The sequence below is a fragment of the Rattus norvegicus genome, chromosome 14, assembly GCF_036323735.1.
Source record: "Rattus norvegicus strain BN/NHsdMcwi chromosome 14, GRCr8, whole genome shotgun sequence".
Taxonomy (NCBI): domain Eukaryota; kingdom Metazoa; phylum Chordata; class Mammalia; order Rodentia; family Muridae; genus Rattus; species Rattus norvegicus.
The window spans coordinates 19294699-19315787 of NC_086032.1; the positions used below are offsets into that span (position 1 = coordinate 19294699).

At 42.6% G+C, this 21089-nt stretch overlaps 1 protein-coding gene across 6 annotated transcripts in view; it reads right to left on the reverse strand.

Annotated features, from left to right (window-relative positions):
* Positions 1 to 21089, reverse strand: part of Slc4a4 (solute carrier family 4 member 4) — a 451986-nt gene that overhangs the window by 169305 nt on the left and 261592 nt on the right. For all 6 annotated transcript variants that reach the window (XM_039092509.2, XM_006250791.5, XM_039092511.2 and 3 more), the window contains 2 exons: positions 15838 to 15998; positions 8790 to 8969 (listed from right to left, as the gene is read on the reverse strand). In XM_039092509.2, the coding sequence (XP_038948437.1) occupies positions 8790 to 8969; positions 15838 to 15998 (341 nt within the window). The remainder of the gene's footprint in view (positions 1 to 8789; positions 8970 to 15837; positions 15999 to 21089) is intronic.

The following is a 21089-nucleotide window of genomic DNA, read 5'->3' on the forward strand; positions in this document are numbered from 1 at the left end:
ACCCTTTCAGGAGGCTTGGTTTTGTTGTTGTTTTTTTTTATTTTTCCACTTCACAAATCTACTCTAAAGAACACATTTTCAAGAGCGGTTCTGAAATCTAGAGGATAACTTTCTAAAATAATTAGATTGTTTCCTAAATAGTGCTTTTATGGTATCTCTTCTCTCTCCAGTCACAAAACAAACAGCTTGGCTTTGCTAATATCTTACACATTTTCTTCTAAACCATTTTTTACCTGACTTCAGGCATACATGAGGTAGAAATTGGCTTAAACTGTTGCAACTTGATGAGGAAATGCATGGTTCTAAAGACTTTTGAGTGACGGTTTCCAATGTCTACGCTGTAGAAAATGGTGCTGAGAGGGGGGAGGAAGTAATGATTCATACTTCCCCTTGGGAATCATTTTATCGAAATCCTAGATCTAGCATCTATCCTAGAACAAAGGAAATTCACCACAGAAATTTCTCTACAAAATGCTTCTTTGGCAATATTTTTCAGGGGAAAATAAACTTTCCCCAGGTTAAACTTTTAGGACTCTTAGTAGAAATGCATAATTGAGTGTTTAAATAGTCATTGAGCTGCTACTCTTTCCACAGTGCTGTTCAGCTAAGGCATTAAACAGTAGCATTTCATCTATAAGTACCCATGAGACACGCTGCCTATAAATATCCACTTGAAAATCTGATAAAGAATTCACCTGACTCCCTTGTCTGGTGTGGTCCTGCTTTCATAACGGCCACCAAAGCCGTTTAACATCATATTATCATATGGAATAAGAGACCTGAATTCGCTGAGGACTGAAAAATAAATTACCAAAGAGGAAGCTCATTCTCTGTAATTGAGTTAGCATATTGTTATAAAGCAAACATTCAACATTTGGTCCCTCCACTAATTATGCTTGTCTGTTAATTTTACATCTGAGTTTCAAGATTTCACCTGCAAATGGAGACGTTGCATATATTAGAACTATTATAAATCATATTGTCTGATGTAAGACAGGTGTTCAAATGTTGGGAACCAGCACTGTTGCTGTTACTACTAAGACTCTTTCATTGGAGGCTACTTGCTTTGTCCAGCATCATGAAGGGTGTTGGGAAATGCTAAAGACAGCAGCTTGGACTAATTCAAATTAACTTTAAGATCCGAAATCAATATTTAAAAGATGTATCTGCACTTCTTTATTATTATAGCACAGATCGCAATGCCCAAAATGTGAAATCACCATAAATGTCAATAAAACGTGTGGTGTATATAAAGAGAATAGAATTATTTAGTCCTAAAGATGAGGATAATTATGCTATATGTAGCAATATGGATGACTAAAGAGGTCATCATGTAGAATGAGCTGCCCAAAGAAAAGACAAATGTGACTGTTAAATGTGCCTTCCACATCATCAGAGTGCGCAGGAGGACCAGTGAGTCCCTCAGATTGCAGAGTTTGGAAAGACAACGAAAGGTGTTGGCCGAATGCTACAATGCTTCAGCTCAACATGAGGCATATTCGATAAGTATTGGGGTAATGAATACATTAACTAGCTTGATTCAATTACTCTGCATTGTGTACTTAGGGCCTTATCTAGTATCCCATAAGCAAACACAATCATAATTGTATCTTTTTGTCAATATCTAATACAATGGATATTTTAACTTTGAACTCAAGAACTGACAAAGATCTCTTTTGTCAAGCACTTTAAGGAAAGAGTTTGTGCAGACTGAGACAGGCTTGGCCATTCTTAGAAGACTTTAACATTCTTTTCTCCTCTTCCTTTTGGGGGAACGTAATAGAGGAGGGGTCCCACTCTCTTTCTCTAACTTGTCTCCTCTTTTGCCTCTTCTATGCCTTCCCTCCCTTCTCTGATTCTCTTCTATACAGAGCAGAACATGCAGAGCAGAACATAGTCCCAGATCTCCATTTCCCCTCCAGCCCTCCCATCTGCTCTTTGAGCAAGGTGAGGCTTAGGAGAACAAGACTTTGCAAGGGAGACTCCAGCAGCATGAAAGGCCTTGCAGCAGCATACGGCCTTTCCTGGAGCAGCGGCATGGGGAACTGATGCTCATCCGTACCAACCATAAGATGAACAGCAGCATTTGTGACTTTACTCAAATTTCTTTCTTTACCTCCAGTTCTGGTTGCATAAACTCCTAGCTCAATTAGTAATATGAAAAAATATGTGCTTCATGGCAACATCCTATGTTATTTGCTGAGCAGACTAAAGATTGCTAGGGCTCACACGTGCTGAGCCCTCTTGATACTGTAGTTATCGATTCAAAACACTATGGAGTAATGCAGCCCTAAAAATGGCACCTCAAGAATCTTTCCCCATTGGGATGATGGAAGGAGGGGGCCGAGGAGCATAGGCAGTCGGAGAATACAAGCTAGGTGTGGTAAGTTGATGACCTGCCCTCAGTTTGAAATCTGAAAATCACTGAAAGGATCCATCCCTAAAGATATTTCTAAACAACATCTCTTCCTGTTACCAGTAACGTGTTATTAGTGAAGAATTTTCATAACATAAACAGAATAACACACCATTACCCTTATGTTACACACATAACAAGACTCAAGATCATAATGACATAATTACCAGAATCATGTGTTACTAAATATTATTCAGGCTGGGAGAAACCTTTGGAAGAGAAGACTTCATCTCTTTAAGAAGATTGTGAAATAGGCTTGAATGTCAAAACCTAAAGGTTCACTGAGTTCTACTCATAAGCCTAACTTTTTATTGTCATAAAGATCAAAATGGGCTAGTGAATACTAAAATGGAGTGACAGCAGTGTGGACACTGCAGATCTGGAAGATCTGGGGTGAAGAATTAAGACCAGGGCCTTAAGGATGGGTAGCTCTCATCAGGAGGCGGCTTTACTCGAATACTTTGCTAGCTACTTCCTGTGGCTTGCCTCGATTTTTCAGCAGGTTGGAGTGAGCTTGGTTTCATTGAGCTCCAGCCAAGACATTCATCTGTGCTGTGCAAATGCATAGAGAATGAGGGTCCAGAACCAAACAGATGGGTCTGTGCTGCTGGGTTTGGGAAGGAGCCGGCTGCATTCAGAAAGGCACCTGGTATGCCGCGCTCATCTGAAAGAGATACGTGCCCAAGGATAAAAGATGCTGCCTGACTGGCTGGGAACTGGAGAAGCATGACACCTACTTCAGAGGTATTTGAGGGAGGTTAGGGAAGTGCTTGCCCCATCGACTGCTCCAGGGCTCCTGTGGAAAGACGGAAAGACAAGTGGGAAAATTAGAATCCAGCCACCAGACAAAAAAGCAAAGACTAAGGGGTTGAGAAAGCTGGCTGTGGCCCCAACCAGATCCAATTCATAGCATTTCAAGAGAGCCTAACTCAATATCCAGGCTCACACAGTTCCAGTGAGCCCAGTTGCAAGTCAAAGCCAAAGCCAAAGGAGACTGACTAATTCTACCTAGATTTCTCTGGATCCTAGAACAACTATTAACAATGGCAGCAAAGGAAGCAACGCTTTCTTTCTATTGACTGGTCTGCACTGTTAGCAGTGCCCAAGTTCCTGTATGTAACAACAACACTCTGATTTCTAGACTATCCAAAGCTTTCCTATGCTCATGTCTAAGCAGCTACACAGAAAGGACTAGATATCAGCTTGTTGACTGGCAGAAACTCTTGGAAGAGGAGTCCAGACACAGAAGCCTGGATCGCACTGAGTTGGGCAGGCCTGGTGATGACATTTTTGTACAGCTTGATAAAGGGGGGATGTCAGGAAGGAGGTGGATTGAAGCTGAAACCAGCACTATGCTAAGCAGGAAGCTGTGGGTCACTATAAATACAGAAGAGGTCCTGGGGTGTCATCAAAAGCATAAAGAAAGCTATGAGACCCAGGACCCAACCATCCTGTGAAGCTACCCACCTTCACCAACTCCTCACTTCCTGAGACTATACTTACTGTTAGCCCTGGATCCCCAAGGTGGATCAGGATTCCTCTTATGCCCATTGAACCAAAAACAAAAAACAAGCACGGTTCAGACTATGAGGAGAGAGGGCCTCCTCCCCTGTCATTGTTAAACAAAGGGGGTACTGATAGCGCTCACCAAAAAGTCTGAAGAAACACAAAAGGTTGTTTCCAGGAGTTTCTTCCTAAAGAGAAAGCGACTGAAGCAAACAGTCCAGAAGCCGCTCATATTACTCTGACACCTTTCTTGCGTGCGTATGCTGAAACACCTTGCTTATGACTGAGTGCATTTGTCGCATGGTTAGGAAGTGCCAGTTGCCATTCCAAGCACAGTTACCTAGCCCACTGATTTTTCCCATTAGTTCTTTTTTACAGGCATCAAAATGGGCTGCCATACTTCTCTAATCCTTGGTTAAGAAAAATAAGTAATTTTTAATAATTAAAAAATGAGTTCATCTCCCCTCCACACACACCTCCTTCTCTTCTCTCCCTACATTCATTCTTTTTCCCAGCCCCCTTCCCCGGGGTGACTCCCTTGGCCTCAAACCTTGGGTACTAGTGAAATCATCTGAGAGCAGTTTCCCAATAAACTTGCCATTCATATATATTTACATGAATATATATATATTTATGTAAATGTAAAAAAAGAAAAGAAATTCACAGTATTTGTCAGACTGAATGAGCAAAACCACTACTCAGCAAAGGACATTTGTGCCCTCAGATGGCAGGCGTCAAGGAACTGGCCTCTATGATAGGAGAGGGGGAAGAAGTGGAGAGACTCAGCAAAAAAGAAACACATCAGGGATGGCCTGGCAATGCTCACATTGGCAGGAAGAGCTGACCCCTCGAATCGGGATTCCGAGTTTTTCTTGGTCTTCAATCAAGGCTCATTCACCTTGCATGAGCTTTGGGGGAGACAATGCAGATCAAAAGTATCTACTTTTCTCCCATCCATAAGATGGGAGATTACACACCTTTTAAATCAGATCATTTTTTTAAACATCTTATAAAATCTTTAAGCAGTGAATCACAGTTATACATGGAAACTGCTTTTACTTCTTAATACTTCATGTTTGGTTTTTAAAGTACTACCCTCAAGTATTCCTAGGCTTCAGTATTTATTCTTTCATAATAAACTAAAATAACACGTAACTATTATTTAAGTTGCTCAGACAAAACTGCCAGATAGTGTCAGATGGATTTGCGAGCTGTCAGTTGTATTTAACTCACATAAGTCAGTCAGTCATGCAGCTGAACGTAACACAAACCTCAAGAAAGCTAACTTGATTTCCTCCTGGGTTTTTTTTACAAGCAAAAGTGGTTTTGTTTTAGGGGAAAAAAACAACAATAATAACAGCTATAAATCAATGTCTGCAACCCAGACCACACCAGAACACTGTAAAGTTTGAGTTAGGTTTTAGCCATGGGCTCTGTGTTTAGCTAGGCGTTTACTGCTGATAGAAATATTTGAAAACCAGCTACTTGGGAGAAAGGCTGTATGTCTCCATGCATGTGTTTGGGGATACGGTTAATTGACGGGCATAAAAGATATATGTTGGGACTAAAGAGATGGCTCAGAGGTTAAAAACAGTGGCTGCTCTTCCGGAGGTCTTGAGTTCAATTCCCAGCAACCACATGGTGCCTTACAACCATCTATAAATGGAGTCTGATGACCTCTTCTGGCATGCAGGTATACACGAAGATAGGGCATTCATATACATTAAATAAATAAATCCTCTTTTAAAAAGATATATGGCAAACTGTAAAAATAATAAAATACACATTACTCCTGTAGGTTACACATGGCCTGTTGATTCTTACAGAAGGCTTTTGTTGATCTTTGATGAATTTTCACATCGGTAGCCAGACTGGTAAGCAAAATCCATCTGTGGCTGTTTGTAATAGTAGCATGTGTGTAAATAAGACAAAAACAAAACTATATCTGTATCTTTCAGCCTTCAGGAACTTGTCAGTGATGTTCCCGTCAGTCTTTGCTAAACCGTATAGCAGTTTTAGATACAAAAAATCAAAAGCCATTCAGTCCTAGTGGATTGTTTGTACTCAACAGCTGTATAACGTAAGTACGTGCTTTGAGTCTAATCTGCACTGCTAGTATTTTCTCCATCATTTTTGCAAGTTCAGTGACCACTGAAACGATCACAAGGCAAGCCCTGGTTTTCAGTGCTCGCTGGTATCTAGGATGTGAGCACTACACTGTAGCAGCCTTCAGGTGCTTGCCTAAAGCCACTGGAGCCAGCAGTGGGACTCAGGGCATGTTGAGAGCAGTTGCATCTACACTGCATGGGAGCAATCATTTTTCCCTGTCTATGCGCTCTCACACAGAGGCAGAAATCACCACAAGTGCACAGGTTATAGGAAGTTGTCATCAACCAAATAGGAAGTCATGCATTCTGAGTATGCGCTGCTATTGTTTTTAATATAATTACTCAGTTGTATGCTAATGGGATTTCACAGTAGCCGCATGTGACGAGCTCCTTGCAGAATCTCCCCTCACTGTTGGATCTTGTGGGTTAATGGGTGCTGACTCTAGGACACCTCTGGGAACTAAAACAATATCCAACTCAAGTGTCTCCACACCATTCAGCTATCTGTCACACTGCTGCTAGTATATCCAAGGCTGTCTTTGTCACTGGGTCTATTTCTATATTTAAGGTCAAGGTGATTTATGTGTATCTAGGCTTCCCATGAGAATATTACAATCCTGCCCCAACTAGAGTCCACCTAAGATTCTTGCTTATTAAAAGAGTAGTGAAGGATATATAATTTTATACTTTAGATGTTTATTCAAAGAACATTGCATAGTTCTTAAGCATATTAAGTGATTAAGCCCCAAGACATAAAAGTAACTGTGTAAACTTGCAGGTTAAGAGTGAGCAACTGAAGAAAGCCAAGAACTTGCCACCTCGCCCATGATTTATGATCATGTACCTTGGAGGAACATGTAACTCACTGCTGTAGGATCTCGGAAAGCCAAATCTCGCCTGTGATAGTTAAAAGGTTGGGTAACACAGAGGCCAATAATAACATGTTTGAAACAAACTAATCGTATCCTACGCTGCAGGGTGTACTCCGATCATTTGAAGAGCTGAAAAAGGACTGCCTACCCTTTCCCATTTGCTTTCTGCCCTGCATGTACAGCAAATGAGAGGTGAACCTGGAAGGTAAGTTCAACTTCCTCTCAGATGCTAGATCTACCAATAGGACAAAGAGCTGAAGAAAGAGTGAATAACCCAGCCCATCCTTCATCATACTTCACATCTTAATAACTTCTCCAAAAGATGGGCTGCTGCGGAGGCTCGGTTTCTAGTCTCTGCTCTGTTGGAGTGCACGAGAAGATGGCTTAGCACTCTGGAAAGAGAGCAGCCCGGCAGTCAGTCAAACCCTGTCTACCGCAACATTGTATCTTCATACTTCTGTATCCTACCATAGGGTCTTCCATGATTGAAAGCAAACAAACAAAACCTCCAACTCCTAGAAATCATACTTCATATGAAAAAGAGGACTGTTGCCTAAGATAAAAAGGAAAGACTGACCTTTAACTGCCAAGATTGCAAATGCGGGCACTGGTTAGGACAAAATGCCTATAAGCAGAGTTAGAGCAACCTGCTTAAGAGATGGCGCTGCCAGTCACTGAGAAACCTTTTCTTCAAAAATAAGTCAACAGGCATATGAGGCGGAATATCTCTCTGTAGGCCACATTGTTCTGAGTAACGCCAAATTATATCAGCAGTACTCTAAATTTGAGTCTCTCTCCTGTGAAGGTATTTTATTGAAAACATTCATATCTTAATTATTTTCATAGACACTTTGGGTTAAAACCTATGAGATTTTGTTTATAGTAATGTGTCTTCAAATCATTGATTTTTAGTATTCAAGTGAGAAAAAAATCACATTTCTGGATATGGAATGGCTGGAGTCAAATGCACTTTAGAAAGTCACCTTAACTTGTCCTCTGCCTGAGACCACACTCTATAATATTATGGACGTACATATGACTGCACCAGGTTACAGACTCTCTCATTTTCTTCCCTTTCTTGGCACTAAGAAGATGTAATGGTGGACACTAGAGAAGGTTCTAGCAACCCAGCGCCTACTCTACTCTCTCCACCACAACGGCATCTCCCACACTTCACCGGAACGGATGTCCCACTTCTCCGCCTGCACCCAAACATGAAATTTGCTCCCAACAAACAGACACATGAGATAGACACTTGGCAAGGAAACTGTGGTAAATGCAATCAAATAAATGTCACAAGAACATAGTGCCGTTCCCACTGGTATAGAACGAGTGAATATCCCATCTTCAGTAATTACCTTCCCGTCTGAATATAGCTGTTACTTATCACGACATCAACTACCTGTTCAAGTGGTAAAATAACATACAGGTTGACGCTGGTAAGAGGATCACCAGTATCCTAGACAACTGGCTCCCAACAGAAATGGGACGCTGTGATAAAATAAAATGTTGTGATACCAGACTTCAAGGCATTTATCTTATCTAATGAGATCCTCCCAGTTGTTGGGAGTCATCTTGAAAACATACTCCCTGAGGTCTTAGTCTGCATTGCTGATTCGTGTGCAACGCTCAGTTGTTTCACCACAGAGTTAAGAGTCAACCATTTCAGTCCACCAGCACAGACCCACAAGGCACTTTGTCACCTGCAGCAACCAGGGAAACCCGTCCAGCCAGACTGCACGTCTGCCCAATCGTATTAGAAGGATCAGGAAATGACGCTGGCGGATGAACTTGAGGAAAGAAATGTAATGGGGACGGGGTATGAAGAAATGGAGCGAGGTGATTCGGAAGGAGGAATCGAGCAGCAGCCATTGGCTCTGCATTTACCGTTATCAGGGTTGCTGAACATCCTACTTGCACTGGAGACTGTCTTCCCAATGTCAGCCAGGGACCGAAGGTTGGATTTCTTGGTTTGATGTCGGTGTTTCCGCAGCAGCGTATAGGTGACCTTATCCTTGAGGTCGGGCTTCAAGAGGCCTGTCTCGATCTGGTGGTCTGCAATCATCTCTGATGCAAAAACAAAGCGAAGTGAGTGTCAGTCACCAAACTGTGCAGCTTTGTGGACATCACCGCCAGATTAACACCAAGGCCTTCCTTCCCAAAGCCCCAGATCCCTACTTTATATGAAGGGACAGGATGCCGGCATTAATGATACTATTATAACTATTCTAGCATTAATTGGATCTTTACAAAGGTAGGATTGTCTTAATCTGTCTTTTTTTTTTTAATATCCCAGCTGTGGTGAATCCCCTAAATCAGTTTCTATGAGTAACAGGATTAGTCAGTAATTTGCATTTTTCAATTTAAAAAAAGTAACGTTCGAATTTTTATGCCCTGCATTAGATTAATCACAAATGTCAAACGTATGATAAAAAGAGATGTTGAACATTGTAAAGTCATGAAGTGTGATTATTAAAGTCTATCTTCCCCAGTTCTTCTAAGTTATATTTTCTCTGAAACGCCTTTTCCAATATCAGATCATTTGAACAGGCAGAGAAGAAAAGATTAAGCTATAAAATTATACATACCCCAGTCTTTTCAAAGATGTCAGATTAAATCTTCCCGAGGTCAACTCCAACTAAAACCTCACCAGTCTACTCTACTGATCATTTCAAACACAACCTGACTTATTTTTGAGAAAGTTTAAATATCCTAGTTATAAAAAGAAAGTTTCTATTTACTCTTCTTTACTGTTTTAACTTTAAAAAGAAAGTGGCTTTGGGGACTAGGGAGATGGCTCAGGCGGTGAAGGATAAAGTGTTTTACTGTGCATGCAGGAGGGCATGGCTTCAGACAGCATCCACATAAAAAGCTGGGTGCAGTGTTATCCACCTGTGTCCTCTTGCAGGAGGAAATGTGGTGAAACCAAGCAAAGCCCTGGAGCTCAAAGGCAATCCAGGTCCAGTGAGAGATGTTATCTCAAAAAAGTAAGGTGACTAGAAAGTAAAATAGATACCCAACAGCAATTCTAGCCTACACACACAGGTGATCACACACACAGAGAGGCATACAGACATAGGCATGCATATGCACAAGTACGCACGCGCGCGCACACACACAAACACACACAAACACACACACACACACACACACACACTCATGCAACAATGATTGCTTCACTTTGATCTGCAAAATATGCTGTTAGAGAAAAAAAATCCTATTCCAATAGAAAAGACTTCTTTCTTACATGTAGGCACATAAAGGAAGCCTGGGTATCCTATTCTAACATTTGCCTCCACTCAGAGTGAGACAGACAGTGAAACCATCACAGAACCTGTGGGTGATGTGCAGGGCAGGACACCTCACTGTATAGCTTCCTTTCCAGAAAGTACTTGGGTAGGGAAGTGCAAATGCCTGTTCTTATGTGAAAGTCTGACAGAAAAAAATCAATGGATGGTGGGACCACAGTCAGTCAGTCCTATGGAATCCTGCCTTGAAGAAATGATACAGGTGTCTCCAGGAACTTGCTGACATCTAACTAAGCTGTCATTGGTCCACCTTTGCTGGGAGTACTCAGTCTCACTTTCTACATCTAGAAGCCAGCAATTTATACAGTGGACAGGGAGCCATTTGTAAGAGACTACTAAATCAAGAATTTTCCAGCATTTGCCCAGCACAAATGCTCTAAATGTGCAGAATGTGAACCATTTGGAAAGGGACCTGAAGGAGACAGGAAGTTTCTCCTGTGAGTGTTTTGATTTGAAAGTGGCCTTCAGCTTGGGTATTTTTAACGGCACTCAGGAAAACACTCAGAATGACCCCTAGCAGTACAATTAGCCCTCTGTCCCACAGTCAAGTAATTAGGTGCCTTCAGAACACAGCCCTATACTTTCCCTTCAAGTCCCGCTCCACATGGAAAGTCCGTTTACCGAAGGACCACAAAAATAAACAGCCGGAGTACGTCGGCAGCAAGCGTTATCAGACACGCGTTCTGATGCCAGCATCCGGGATTAAAGAGTTCCTTATCTAGCCTTCCTGGCAAGGCTTTCGAATGCATATGCATGCACAGCCGGCCCTCGTGTTACTAATGCCTGGAAATCACTAGTTAGACAGGTTAAAACATCTGTGTGCCTTATGGCCTTCAGTACATTTCCATAAAAAAGGAAAAGGAAAAATGGCCCACATGATAGGCTCTCTTTAAGCACCAACTGCAAAACCTTCCAAAGGGAAGTGGGGGCAGTTACTTTTACAGCTACACCGAAATTAAGTGCTCAGTGTTCGGATCCCACAGACACGACCAACTGGGAGGAACTATACCGAGTCTAGATGATAATAGAACTGAGAAGAAGCTAGGGGACCTCCAGTTCAGCTCTGGTTACACAGGTGAGGAAAAGGGGGTGAAGAGGTGACTTCCCCCACAGACTGACTAGAAAGGCCGAACCTGAACTAAAAGCATGCTTTCTGATGCACATCTAGATTTATCCCCCATTCAACACAGCATTTTCTACATTTAGGAAGCAAGCCCATCAATGCTAGGGAAGCCAGGATTGTGACTTCCTGGCAGCTTGAGCTATGGAGTCCGTGAAGTCAAAGCCTGGGCTACACACTAGACTCTGCCTCACAAGAAGCCAAAGGTTTGAAAAAGTGAGCTCTAGGCAGGGGAAGACGTGATGTCTGCAAAGCCTGTGCAAACCAACAGAAAGGTGGCTACACTGTGGAAAGAAACTAAGAGGACTGGTGAGTCTTTAGGGAAAAAGGCACTCGGGACCAAATACATAGTTCTTGACTTCAAAATTAATGATGATGGAAATAAATGTATGTGGCCATAGCCAATTAAGACATTTGTTAGGTCTGTCAAAATTATCTATCACGGTGTGAAAGACCTATACAATAGCCATGGCCTGAGGATGACGCCTAGAACTCCAGTTACATGCACATTGCTGTGTGTGTCTAGAACCCCAGATTACACGGTAGACAAGAAGGGCCTGGGAGACAAGAACTCCCTAGCCATGCAACCTCACTGTCACAGAGCACTTGAGGGAGCTTCAGGGAGGGAGCTTGTCTCAGGTTCTCGGCATGCACAGCCATATCAGGTGTTTGACATCAGCGTCAGGACTTGAACTCAGGCCCCCATTTCTGTGGAGCAAACACACTTATCTGCTGAGTCAAGGCCATAAGACAAAGAATGAAGACAAAGCTACCTGATAACCTACGCTAACCTCCACATGGGCAGGCATTCACACACTCCCACTCACACGTGCGCGCGCGCACACACACACACACACACAGAAGTACCATTATTCCATTTCAAGACAGTTAGATGCACATAAACAGAGCATGAGAAAAATGTTGACATAATAAATAGACAAAATTAGATTAGGAAACATTTTATTTCTGTGGTAAGATTAGGGAAAATTTTACTTGTGTAGTAAAGTTATTTATGGATTATATTTGGATGGATATATATCAACTTATAATTGGAAAGAATGAAAAATATAAATTTTGAAACTATAAAGTGGTTTTTTTAAGAAAGATAAAAACAAGAAACAGCAGAACTCGAACATTTGCCAATACACAGAGCTCAGGTGCATATATAAAATAGAGCCACATTTTTCTCATCCAGTTCACATTGTGCTATATACCTGAAATGGATTGCAGCTTTTTTTAAACAAAAGTGTGGAAGAAAATTCCATGAACTTGACTTCGAATGTGAGTGACACTCTTTAAATGTAAGATTACAATGGAGATGCTAATAATAAACCTATTAAAATAATCCCTGGAAATTATGTCTTATCCTCTGTAATGCTTCAAAGACAATTTTCTTATTAAAATACAGAAGGGATTCTTTAAAAAAAAAAGAAGAAGAAGAAGAAGAAAAAGAAAAAAAAGGTAAAAGCACAGCGAGGTCCTGAAAAGAACCCCAGGTAAGCCGATGTCACTGTGAGAACGACACTTGACACCTCAACCTGGCTTGGGCCCTGTCCTACGCCCAGGGCCCTGTTCTATGGCCTAGGACCTGCCTCTCAGGAAGACGCTGAGGACCAATAGCATGTGGACCACAAAGACAGCTGAGAATCACCCTCGTATTTGTTGGATATAATCACACTTTCTCCTATTTCCCCCCATTTTCTGAAGGAAAATTGGCCTATTGGGAGAAAATTCATTATGGTATTTAGGAGTAACTGCCAGGTGAGAATTACCAGCATATGCAGGTCCTAGCATCCCTACTTCATCCTCTGCTAGAAAAAGTTTGTCATAGAAATGAACCAGTCCTTGCAGCTCCTCACGGCATTGAGCTGCCTTCTGTCCTTGAAAACGGAGCAGAGGTTTTCCGTGGTTCGCATTTACCCTCCACAGGTTTGCATTCTTCTGCAGAATGTTTGTTCTGTGATCAGGTTACCCTCGTTTACCCTCCTCTGCACAGCTGGCCTTTGGTTTCCTCCCTTTCTTTTGCTCATGATGTATGGTTTGCTCTGAACTGTTTTTCTGAATTATCAGCTCCAGAATGACAGCCCTGGCACTCTGCCTCCTTGCCCCAGGGGCTGTGAAGCAAACATATTAGCGAGTGATGATACCTCAAAGTGACCTAGTGATGTCTAATTTTAACACAGAATGACAATGTTCAAAGTAAATTCATGGAGGTTAGAAAAGACTCCACAGCTGATAATAATAAAAAAGAAAAGTTATGGGAAATTAAGCAAGAACATCAAGTGCTCACTTAATCTTTCTTACATGAGGCAGATGTCAGAGCTTCCCCTTTTGGTCATTGGCTAAAGAGGCTCTGATTTGATGCGGACTCTGTCTTCTGCTGTGTACACACAGTGAGAGGGTTGCTGGAGACCAGGAACTCTGTAAGGTAGTTCAGTATGGGACTGAGAGCACAAAGACAGGTTTGCAGAGAAGTTCCGGTCTAAAACTTTCATCACCCTGGTGATCAGCTCTGAGACCGGCAAAAGCCAATCAATCATCAATCAATCAATCAATAAAAAGAATCAATGGATATTCCACTACATCCATCTCTTCAGTCAATAGTCTTTGGAATTTTTCCTTCTGCTCATGAAATCCCAACCATCTACATGCCAGACTCAAACCAGACTTCACGTAGTTGTGTGGTAGGTGACATGTAGGGAAATCTAGACAGCTAATGACACTAGGGTAAAAATACGAACCCAGCTAGTCTGAAGATGATCTTATTTAATTCTCCTTCGAAAGGTACACCATGACAGTTCCAATTGACAACATGACACGATCAAGAATCATCTAGAATGGGCATCTCCAGCAGGACCCATAGCGATTAATTTGGCCTGTGAATTGATAAGTCTGTGGGTGATGGTCTCTATTATGTTCGTTGATGTGAGAAGTCCCAGCCTAAAAGCACACAGTGCCATTCTGAGGATTGGGTCCTGGACTAGATAAAAAGAAGTCAAGCTGAGCTCAAGCATCCATGCACCCCTGGACCTCTGTCGCTGAAGATGGCTGTATCGTGACCCATTCTCTCAGACTCCTGCCTCACTGACTTTCCAGCTGTGATAGACTATAATCGGGAATCATGACCTAAAATATACCTCTCCACTAAGCACCTTTAATCAAGGTATTAATCACGGCATCAGGAAAGGAAACCCAGACATGTGCCCTTAATAGTGCTTCCACAGAAGAGGAACCAAGACTCCATGACTGTGTTCTGACCATGATCATCTATACTGACAGAAGAAGCCTTGAGTTAAAGCTGCCCCCTGGGATCCCAGCATTTCTTTGCTGGTACCACTTGGTGTCACAGGATACAAACTACTTCCAGAGATTTTTTTTTAGTATCATAGAGAAAACACACATACTCAATGGAAGGAATAAATGGTGACATTTCATGCAGAGAAATTCCATAAGCTCTGGTGATAGGCAAGATCCTCTACACCAATGTAACCTGACTCAGTCACTCAGTCACTAGCCGATGGGGCCCTAATGCTGGCATCCTACCCCACAGCATTTTCCACACACAGCTAAATGGCTTGACATGCACCTCCCCTCACAGCAGCCCAGGGAAGTGGAATATTTTCATCCTCCTGCAAGATGTGAAGCTCTGTTTTGAACAAAGTGTAACTGAGGAGCAGAAAAGCCCAGTGAAACATCTAAGGTCAAAGAGTTCTCAAACCCTAACGTCCAGAGAGCCAGTTGATATAGGAGGGTGAGAAGGCTCTTTAGCCAGAATATTAATCTGGGGTGAGGTAATGGCTCGATATGCAAATGACCACCATGCAAGCTTGAGGACCTGAGTCCAACGCCTAGAATTTATGTTAATTAAAAAAAAAAACAGGCATGGTGGCCACCATACCGAGTCTACTGAGTGAGCTCCTGTCGGGGAGAGATATTGTCTCAGAAAGGAAGAGATGGGTTCCCGAGAAATAAAACCATGGTTTACTCTGGCATCCACAGAAACATACATGCATGCACAGAAGCACACACATCAACCCATTCACACACACACACACACACACACATACACACACACACACACACACACACATACACACGAACGATCCCACATACACACAAGTCTATACCAAAAACGATCACCGTACACACTAACAAGTAGAGAAACTAATATGTGGATTGCATATTAAATGCAATCTTCGACGTTACAAAATATAAAGGATTTTTTTTTAAAAAAAAAAGCACAAAATTTCGAAGATTGATAAACAAACTTGGAAAAAAATCAATCTAAGTATTCCAAAATAATAGAAATGACCAAACCAAAGACGGGTCTTATTTCTTAATGCTACTTTTCTTGATATCTGTCAAATCGTTTGTAAGTCGCTCATTTCATGGCACAAGACTCTAAGAACCGGTGTTTTAGAGAATGCTCAACCCTGCTTACCCTAGCGGGCTTCTGCATTGAGGGGCATTCCTGAACGACAGGAGGGGCCTGAAGTGGCATACTCACCCACCAGCTGTGGGAGAGAGGAGGCCTCCCGGTCAAGCATGATGGATCCTTTCTCCATACATGTCCTCAGCTCAAACAAGCTGTGCAGGGACAAGGTGGCCACATGGGGTTTGCTCCATCGCTCCCCACCCTGTTCCACTTTCTCTTCAAACTTAATCCACCTAGGAAGATGAAATCAGGGAGAAACAATTAAAGAACTGCAACCTTCCCTGAAGGCGGCTCTGACCCCTGCCCACATCCCTGACCAGCACTTCCATAATGTCTCCTCTCTCTGCCTCGATAGCTTACTGACTCATCGACTCTGTCACTGCCAGGAATCCAATCACCAGATCACTTTCTCTCAAAAAAGAAAAAACAAAATGGACCAACGGAGTCCAAGTGACCTCTACCACCATCACCACCCTCCCCGTATAACCAGGAAATCAGTAAAAATGAATTCCTAAGTGACTTTTAGATGAGATGGGGGAAGGAAATAATCATGGGTGGCAGAGGGAGGGAGGGACCTGGGTAGGAGAGGGGAGGGGGAGAGGAAAGGGGAACAAGATCAGGGATTGGTGGAAGTGGGGGGAGGGCAGGCAGGAGAGAAGTCCAGAGGGCAAAAAGAATGAATGGAAATATGCAGCCTCAAGGGGTGGGAGGTGGGGGGACCCTCTAGAAAATACCAGAGACCTGGGAGGTGAGACTCTCAGGATTCAATGGGGGGTGACCTTAACTACAATCCCCAACATTGGAAAGAGACCACCCCCCCCCAACACACACACACCATAGATAGACAGGGCCTCAAGTGGAGGGACAGGGTTACTAACTCACAGTCAAAATTTCTGACCCAGAATTGTTCCTGTCTAAAAGAACTGCAGAGACAAAAATGGAAAAAAAGACTGAAGGAGAGGTGGTTCAATGACCGGTCCAACTTAGAATCTATCTCATGGGGAGGCACCAAGGTCTGACGGTCTTACTGATGCTATGATGTGCTTGCAGATTGGAGCCTGGCATGGCTGTCCTCTGAGAGGCCCAACTGCAGCTCACGGAGACAGAAGGCATACTTATACCCAACTATTGGACTAACGTCGGGGACCCCTATTGTTGAATTTAAGGGAAGGATTGAAGAAGCTGAAGGGGACACCGTGACCCCATAGGAAGACCAGCAGTCTCAACTTTTCAGACCCCAGGGAGCCCCCAGAGACTGAGCCACCAACCAGGAGCATACAGAGGTGGTGAGAGGCCCCTGGCAGTGGGAGAAGATCCACTTAATCCTCTAGAGACTTGAGGCCTCAGGGAAGAGGAGGCCTGGTGGGAGCACCCTCTCAGAGGCAAGGGGAAGAAGGAATGGGATGAGGAACTGACTGAAAGGGCAACAACTAGAACATAAATAAGTCAGTTAATTTTTTAAAAATATAAATTAAAAAATTTTCTCCAAGTAGGTAGTTCCTATAATTATAAAACCAGACATCTCTGCCAATATTCTCTTGTGACCTTTAGAGTGGGTTAGTTTAAGTAGCAACAAGAAAGCAATGTTTAGCTCAAATGGAAAATACCCAGTTGTTGATACTTAATGAGGTCCATGCTTTACCATGTCTGATGCCTCTGCCTCAGCTGGCATATGGGCCTCTCACTGAGATGCTAATAGAAACTTCACCCTTCCAGCCAGGCTCCACATATGTTTAAAATGAGCGAGCTCAGTGGACCACAGATTCACCGTGATGGACGACAGTCCTCTAGTAACCTCTGCGTTGGGACAGACAACCCTCACCCACTTCTGCTTGCCAAGATGTGTAGACAATTTTGAAAACAGAGAAAGCAAAGCTTTTTTTTTAAGTTGGAGGAAGAAAAAAAAACACATTTGGAAGCCTCATAATTCGTGTGTCACTGCACACAGACTCTGCTAAGCACCTCAAAGAAACAGGACGCGTCCCTACCGCGCCACCAGCATTCACCTGCCTTGCCCATCAAGCCTCTGAAGGATGCTGGAAAGGGAATGACGGGGTTAAATTTTGTTTTCCTACATTTCTCACCCAAGGGTTTAATGATTGAAAAACATTTTCCTAGAACAAGCTAAACGCTCACCTAACTCACTGCAGATAAGAACAAAGGGCAGGCATCGGAGGAAACCAGAGGAAGCGCTACATACTGTATTATTTATAGAACTCTTATCAACCCCCAGGGAGGGGAAAGACGCTCCCTGCACAGACCACAAGTGAAAACAGATCAAGAGATCAGCCATCGTGTCAAAGAAAAGCTTAGGATTTTTATCACACCCAATGCTCATTGACTCAAAAGCATTTTCCCGTATGCCTCCACACTCCTCCCAGGAGGCCCCTCGAAGCCAGGCAGCTCCTCCCTGTCAATGGTAACGTCTATGTCCAACCTCTCAATGACTAGAGGCCCCGTTACCCTGTGTTCTACCCAGCAAAACCAGCAAGAGGTCTTGACTTTTAAATGTGGATCTTTTTACCTCTAGAGTTTGAAAGCCACAGCTCTAACCGAGTGTACATATGAGCAAAGCTAAGTGGAATAATGTAGACAAAAAAAGTCATGAAGTAAGGGGGCCTCAAAGAGGGGAAGGAGAGGCAAGTTGGTGTAGATACAATACTCAGGTATGTAATCCTCAAAATTATAATACTAACAATGCCTTAAATAACAAAGACGTTTAAAGGTCAGCAATATCACTGTAGAGACTCTAAAACTTCAACAGTGAACCTGGTTTATTTCCACAGAAGTAATTGAAACATTCCTGAACAAAATGAGAAACTTCTATCATGCCCCCCTGTCTATATGTGTTGTTAGACTTAACATTTTCTTCATCTTTGGTTGGAATAATTTCCAGAGAAACAGAAGGAGCTAGAAGTCAATGACAATTTTTATAGCACACACTTACAATATTTCGTGGCTATCAGCAAGCCAATAATAAACAAGGAAAGCAGATTACTTCATAATCAATTAGATGATTACTGTGATGCTGTTAACTTTGGGCAGCACCTTCTCCTGCTTTCTCACGGGATCTTTAAGTTATTCTGTGAACAGTTTAATTATATCTGTCTTACTCCATAGCTCCAGATCAGACTCCAGAAGATGAAAGAGTCCATGGTAAATGGTTTCGGATCTCAGGGCTACCCAGAAATAGACCGTCTATGGAAAATAGAGTGGATACCTGTTCTGGATTTCTAAGAGTATTCTCAATAGCTGAGAATCTTTGAAAACAGAATGTAAGCCAAAGATAAATGACAAGGGTCATCTAGAAGCTGTAACGTGTAATGTTTCAGACAGCTTCATTCATTTCCCGTACCTTTCTTCTCCTGCCCTCAGGATGTGCCAGAGACCTGGGATGGGGAGGGCTCCCAGGAGTCTATAGGGAAGACTTTAGCTGAGACTCCTAGAAGTGGGGTTATACAACCTGAAGTGTCTACTCCTGTAGCCAGACAGGACCCCCAGTGGAGAGATAAAGGCAAAACCCTACCTACAAAATTTACAACCCCCCAAAAAATAAAGAATAAAAATAAAACAAAAAAACAAAGCTTACAGCCAAAAATTTCTCCTTTCTACAAGAAATTCAGGGACAAAGATGGAGCAGAGACTAAACGAATGGCCAACCAGTGACTGCCCCAACCTGACAGCCATCCCAGGGGCAAGTCCTTTATCTTTCTTAAATGAGTTTCGGTTTATCAGTTGCTGTCCATCTGTATAGCTTGAATGAGAACTCATCATTTCAGTCACACACACACACACACACACACACACACACACACTAAAAAATAATATTTTGTTAAACTTTTAGGGGTTTGGGTTTGGGGTAGTTGTCAGGTTGAGTTTTTGAGATATTCTTACTCTGTAGTCCAGCCTAGCCTTGAACTTATGGCAATCCTCCTGCCTCAGTCCTCCATGTGCTAGGATTATAGGTAAAGTCAGCATACCCAGCTTTCTATGTTGTAATTCTAGTACCCTTGGCAAGACCTTTTGCAACTAGGAAGTACCATCAAGAGCACATTGTCCCCACAACTGTCTGTGAGTCAATGTGCTGAGCCCAGTCTTGGACTTTACATACTCCAGAACAAGGAGAAGCAAGTTTCTACTGTGTGTAAGAGATTTCGTTTATGGTATTCTGTCAGTGCAGCCTGAATAGCCCAAGACAGTGCTCGATTAGCTAAGCAATGTAAGCTTAAGAAAATTGGAATATTACTCAGCTATCAAAAACAATGACTTTATGAAATTCGAAGGCAAATGGTTGGAACTGGAAAATATCATCCTAAATGAGGTAACCCAATCACAGAAAAACACACATGGTATGCACTCATTGATAAGTGGATATTAGCCCAAATGCTTGAATTACCCTAGATGGCTAGAACACATGAAACTCAGGAAGGATGAACAAAATGCAAATGCTTCACTCCTTCTTTAAAAGGGGAATAAGAATACCCGTGGCAGGGAATAGAGAGGCAAAGATTAAAACAGAGACAGAAGGAACACCCATTCAGAGCCTGCCCCACATGTGGCCCACATATATACAGCCATCCAATTAGACAAGATAGATGAAGCAAAGAAGTGCAGGCCGACAAGAGCCGGATGTAGATCTCTCCTGAGAGACACAGCCAGAATACAGCAAATACAGAGGCGAATGCCAGCAGCAAACCACTGAACTGAGAATAGGTCCCCTATTGAAGGAATCAGAGAAAGAACTGGAAGAGCTTGAAGGGGCTCGAGACCCCATATGTACAACAATGCCAAGCAACCAGAGCTTCCAGGGACTAAGCCACTACCTAAAGACTATACATGGACTGACCCTGGACTCTGACCTCATAGGTAGCAATGAATATCCTAGTAAGAGCACCAGTGGAAGGGGAAGCCCTGGGTCCTGCTAAGACTGAACCCCCAGTGAACTAGATTGTTGGGGGGAGGGCGGCAATGGGTGAAGGATGGGGAGGGGAACACCCATAAAGAAGGGGAGGGGGAGGGATTAGGGGGATGTTTGCCCGGAAACCGGGAAAGGGAATAACACTCGAAATGTATATAAGAAATACTCAAGTTAATAATAAAAAAAAAAAAGAAACTTTTCCAAAGGGAGCATAATTCACTGAATCTCCTTCTGGCCTTTCCTATAATGCTCTCTGCAGGATATATTGCTGGTAACTAACTGACTTAATTAAGGCAGGAATCAGGGTAAGTTCTTCGAGAGCAAGAAGAATCATAAATTCCATAAATAAATAAATAAATGTAAATTTAAAAAAAAGAATCATAAATTCCAACTGGGCTGGACTTTA